This window comes from Danio aesculapii, chromosome 10 (genome assembly GCF_903798145.1).
Source record: "Danio aesculapii chromosome 10, fDanAes4.1, whole genome shotgun sequence".
Classification (NCBI taxonomy): Eukaryota; Metazoa; Chordata; class Actinopteri; order Cypriniformes; family Danionidae; genus Danio; species Danio aesculapii.
In genome coordinates this window covers 28,345,748-28,351,450 of record NC_079444.1, presented here as the reverse complement: position 1 = coordinate 28,351,450, position 5,703 = coordinate 28,345,748, and the positions used below count along the sequence as shown (strand labels likewise).

The following is a 5,703-nucleotide window of genomic DNA, read 5'->3' as shown; positions in this document are numbered from 1 at the left end:
CTTCAAAATCAAAATGTTCAGACTTACACTAATCAAGTCGTCATGTTCATCCAGGAAGAGCCCATCACAGGTTTTCCTGTCCAATCTGACACCCCCATCACTGGGTAATCAACATCCAGTCCCATGCAGCCCGGTCAGACTCCACGCAGCACCACATGAAGCTTTTTCACTATGATTGATATAGTCTGATTCATTCACTATACTAACTTGTTTGTGTATAGTAAGAGTTTCATGCAACAGTTCATCCTGGTTCTTGATTCTGATTGGCTGAGAGGTCTTTCTGCATGTGATTGTCGACCAATATTACAGCAACCCCTTTTCAGCATTTCTAACATGACGAGTCATGTCATAGAACCAAAACCACTATAAATGTACAAATATTACTGTTGTTGTGTCACTGAATGTATTTTAAAGAGGCTAAAATGTAGTTGTACAGATGTGTGGCATAATAATTCATTGTAAGTAATAAGGGACAATCTTTGGTATCTTTAATCGTATTTGTTCCAGAGCAAACTGTTTTTTAGGTAACGTTTCATCTGCCTTTATTATTAACACTGTCATTGTACTTTTGACTGAGTTGTTTAATAACTTTTGCATTGTCTGTTGTTGGAAATGAGCAAGAGAGTCTGTTTATATGCAATATTAATGTTCAAATCAGATTGTCTATATTAAAAATCATTTTTAATGGAAAATTATTGGTAATAATAAACAGTGTGTGCTGTTAGTGATTTGCAGTTCTGGTTACATTGTTATTTCATTAGAATTGCACAGGAGACTTTTTTCATTTCATTTTTTCATAAATTTAGATACATCATCTGAAGGATAGATAAGATTTTCATTGATATATTGAAACCACTGGGCATATTTTCTACAATTGCGTCTACTCAGAGTTCATTTGGGCTCATATACATGACAGAATGTCTCATGTCAATATCCATGTAAACCCTTTTTGCTATAAACAACCCTTTGAAGGTTTATATTCTATAAACTTTTATAATGAATTTATTTTTATTTTATTATTTTTATTTATTTATTTACTTATTTTTTATTTTTAACATTAAATACAATTGTCATTACCATATGTTGCTTTTTCCCTATATTTGTGTCTGCCTATTGTTGTAATTGTATTAATTCATGCTTGTTCATGCATGTAAGGCCTACTTTGTTTGTATATTTCTTTGAACAAAAAATACGTATATAATAAATAAAAGATTTTTATTGATGTATGGTTAGTTAGGACATAATATTTGGCCGAGATAAACTTAAAAAATAATTAAATAACTAAATAAAATATCTTTTGAAAAATATTAATTCTGAGAGTTTGCAAAATCAAAATACTGAGAAAATCATCTTAAAAATTGTCAAGGTTACATTCTTACCAATGCATAGAAATATTTAAAGAGTTTTAATTTACAGTAGGAAAGTTACATAATATCTTCATAGAATATGTTCTGTACTTGATATTCTGAATTTTTATATTTTTTGGCATAAAATAAAAATGTGAATTAATTTAATAATCCCTCGTAGTCCAGCACAATAGCAGTTTACCTTGCAAAACCTCACATTGTACACTAGATGGCACTATTGTCCGATTTATTAAAATGCTACAGTTAAAGTGATGCTGGTTTTCAGTCTTGAGGTCTTGTCACTCCCAAAATATGATTTTCCTCATATGACGGATTTATGGGAAAAAAAATTCATTTACTTAATTTAGAAAATATTTAGTTTTACTCAAAGTATCTTAATATTTGTTAATTTACTTGTATCTTTTTTTATTTGTAACCATGTGCGTATAGTACGTTATACTAAAATAATATTAATTTATTTTACTCACATTTTTTATCCTTTAATTTATTTGAATCTTAACTATTTGTTAATAATTAATGTATGCATATTAAAAATAAAAAAAATCGTACATTGTTTTGTTTATTTGTTCAATTGTTAATTATTAATTTAGTTTTAGTTTTTTATATTGTTTATTTATTTATTGTGTATTAATCTTATTTAATGTTTTAATTTGATTATTTATTAATTATTGCTTATAATAGTATTAAATCATTTTTAATAATGTTGCTTTTATAATAACAATTACAAAATTATAAAACGCAATAATTTAATGATTTTTAACCCACTCCTGCCTTTAACATTTTCCTGAATGACCACATTATTGACATAAGCCGAATAAGTAATTGTCCACTTATTTTGATTGCTGTACTGAATTAACGTTAGTAATGGTTCACTTTTTTAATCGCTAAAGCTGCTATAATACTTCCACCTAACATTTATTTGTGCGTCTGCTTTTCTACACCCTATCAAAACGTTGCGCAGCTTTTATTATCTTGAATCTTTCGCTTCACGAATGAAACGAATAGACTCCTGAGTCATTTCCTCCGAGCATGCGCACAAGACACAGTCACGTCACCCACATAGTCGCGCGGGGGAGCTGGTGTGGAAGTGTCTTGTGCGCGAGGCAGCAGGAGTTTTCCACATGTGGATGAAAAGAAAACACGGTCAGTATTTCTGTTTGTAGTGATAAAGCGAGCTCACGTAGAATTAAAACACATTTTAACGTCCAAATGTAAAATTAAAACGATTTAAAAATGGTGTTTTATTTTTAAAGAAACGATCGGAAAAAACAAGTGATGATGATAGAATCGAGGCCACGTTAACTTCGGCTAACGTTAGGTTAAAGTGAGCTGGTTTCAATTTTTATAAACGTTTTAATATGTATAAAAGCAAAATGCGTGGGATTGTTAATACTGAGTGTGGTTTTAATATTTAACATCTCAACAATGCCACTGTTTTGTTTCGTGGCGTTCAGATTGACGACTAAATGACAATTCTCAAAGAAATTTAACAGTTTTCTTACGTGATTAATGTCTATATGTTCAATTACCATACGTACGTTACGTAAAAATAAATAGATAAACGAAGGTTGGGAGGAATATGTTTGTTTGGTGTTTTATTATGACGTCTATTAGTCCCTGTCTAGTCCGTGTTTTCGACAATAGTTGGTAAATACAATGTTTTTGGCGACAATTATGAAAATGTAAAGAAGTTTAAATGTTTTAACGGATGATTTTGTGATTCTGTTGTGGTCTTGTTTTTCAAACTGTCGTGTTATGTTTGGCGCGCCTTCCTGCTGTTCTGTCCCGCCACCTGACCGCCAGCTTTGTGCTAATCACTTGCTCTAGTGCACACTAGCTTTAGTATCAACAGCCAAGTTGTTAGAGGCATATGTTTCTGGTAAGCTACATTCCTAGATTGAGGTTTTGAATTTATTAAAGGATTTGTTTGATAATTTTCCCCAATGTTATTGTTATTATAATAAATAATAATTGTTACAGTGATTATTAATCTTGTTATTGTTAGATGTGCACAATATTAGACTATTAGTTTTGTTATGAAGGCAATTTTATTAGATGACTTGTATAGCTCTAATTTAAATATTCATAAATTTAGGATTAAAAAAACGTTGTGATTGCAAGGTTAATTTATTTGATTGTGAAAATCACCATTTTATCCTCTTAACACCTTTTCAGCTTTTTTTCACACAAACTATTGTGTGCTTTGCCTGCAATATGAACATTACACAGCACATGATATCACAAAAGGCAACAATAGAAATTACAGAATCCTTGTCAAAACCACAATGCTGTTCACTACAGGTTACTGAATAGGTTTCCTTGCAGATCTCTGTGTATGTGATACCGGATTAATAAACTGTTTTGAGTAATTTTTAGCCGTTCACAAGTTCTGAGTTTCTCACATACAATGAATGAACAAGCTTACCACGCAGTATTGATTTGATGTATAAGTTGTCGCAAATTATTTGTCATAAGCTTTGATGACATACAGTTGACATCAAAATGTTTAGCTTCCTGTGCATTTTTTTCTTTTCATATGTTTTAATTTAAACAGAGCAAGGAATTTTTCACAGCATTTCTTATATATTTTTTCTTTTTGTGAATAAAAGCAAAAAAAAAAGTTTGATCTCTTTTAATGTCATTACAAAACAAATCATCGTTATACATTGCATAATTGTCCTAACTTGCCTTGTTAACCCAATTAACCTAATTAAGTCTTTAAATGTCACTTTAACAGGGTATCTGTGGGGTCTTAAAGTCTTAAAATATCTTAAATTAATAAAAAAACAAATTTTAGGCTTTCAAATGCCTTATCCACTGAAATATTGTGTTGTAAGTCTTAAATCATTTTAAACGGGTCTTAATTTTCCTATGACCATGAACTATTTATTTCAAAAAAGTTTTAACCTCCTAGGGCTTGAGTGTCCACATACGTGCACAGTACATTTTAGCTCTTATTTTTTAGTTTTATATTTTGTTACAAACACACGGTGTCATCCTGCAACTGTTTTGCAGCAAATGAAATGTCCCAAACACTATTTTTAACTGTCCAAAATGAGGAAAAATTTGTTTTTACTCTCTGATAGTCAAAGCAAATAAAAAAACAAATCTGTTATACATTCATTTTTAAAAAAAGTCAGGAAAAAGTGTTTTATGTAAATTTGGACCACGAGTCAACAGACATGGACAATTTTCTCTAAAAGTACATTCTAATTAGGTTCTAAAAAGCCCAAATAGCAAAGAGAAATAAAAAAATGCATGTAAAAAAACACATTGGGCCTTAAGAGGTTAAGAAATGTTTTTTTATTAACTCTATTTACTTATTACAATGGTTTAATAATCCTCCTTACAATACCATATGTTTTTTTATGTTTTGTTAAGGTTTTAAATTGGCCATTAAACAAATCTTTAGCGTTTTGCCTTGTGTACGTCTGAAATGTCTTTCATTATGGTCTTAAAATGGGCTTTAAAAGGTCTTTTAAAATCTTAATTTTGAATTGATGAAACCTCTAGAAACCCTGTTTAGCTGATCTAGTGACTTGAAAAATAAGCAGTAAAATATTAATTACTGCCATCATGGCAAAGATAAATTAGTTATTAAAACTATTATGTTTAGAAATGTGTTGGAAATATCTTTGTTGAACAGAAATTGGGGGAAAAAAATACAAGAAGGGCAATAATTCTGACTTCAACTGTATATTATGTGACAGAACTTACAAAACAAATAAACAATGCTTAATCATTATTATATTTTATCATATGTTCTTAACAACAAAACCTCATTTTTATGCATAGTATGTAGGATTTTTAACTATGAAACTTCCAAACTGTGAAATGTGTAAACTCTTATACATGGCAAAAGTCTCTCTGTTTATATTCACAGAAGTTGGACCTGAATTTCAGCTCAACAGCTAACAATGAAGAAAGAAATTGCAGCGGTGGTGTTTTTCCTGAAGCGGTTGATAAAGAAGGCTGAGAAGTTGGATGCGGACAAGGTGGACCTGTTTGTGGAGCGGTTAACAGTAGCATTACAGGAGAAGTATAAAGGTCACTGGTATCCGGACAACCCCAGCAAAGGCCAGGCATTCAGGTATAGCAGTTTGATAAACAGCTCACAGTGCACTTTCACAGCTGGCCAGAACAGGATGCATGTGATGTTTCACAGTTTTAAAATAAGCTACAAATGTGTCCTGTGCAGGTGCATCAGAGTCAACCGCTTCCAGAAAGAAGATGCTGAGTTGCTGAGAGCTTGCGCTGAAAGTGGAGTTCAGTATAAAGACCTTGGCCTGCCTAAAGAGCTCACGCTTTGGGTTGATCCTGGAGAGGTGTGCTGTAG

At 31.4% G+C, this 5,703-nt stretch overlaps 1 protein-coding gene across 2 annotated transcripts in view; it reads left to right on the top strand.

Annotated features, from left to right (window-relative positions):
• The first annotated feature begins 2,421 nt into the window (after window positions 1-2,421).
• The window catches only part of btg3 (B-cell translocation gene 3), a 5,293-nt gene continuing 2,011 nt past the window's right edge, over window positions 2,422-5,703 (top strand). The window contains exons 1-3 of one of the 2 annotated variants that reach the window (XM_056467366.1): window positions 2,422-2,510; window positions 5,251-5,457; window positions 5,566-5,703. In XM_056467366.1, the coding sequence (XP_056323341.1) occupies window positions 5,285-5,457; window positions 5,566-5,703 (311 nt within the window). In that variant the 5' untranslated portion in view covers window positions 2,422-2,510; window positions 5,251-5,284. Of the gene's footprint in view, window positions 2,511-5,244; window positions 5,458-5,565 lie in introns of both variants that reach the window. The other variant, XM_056467368.1, reaches the window with a different exon arrangement.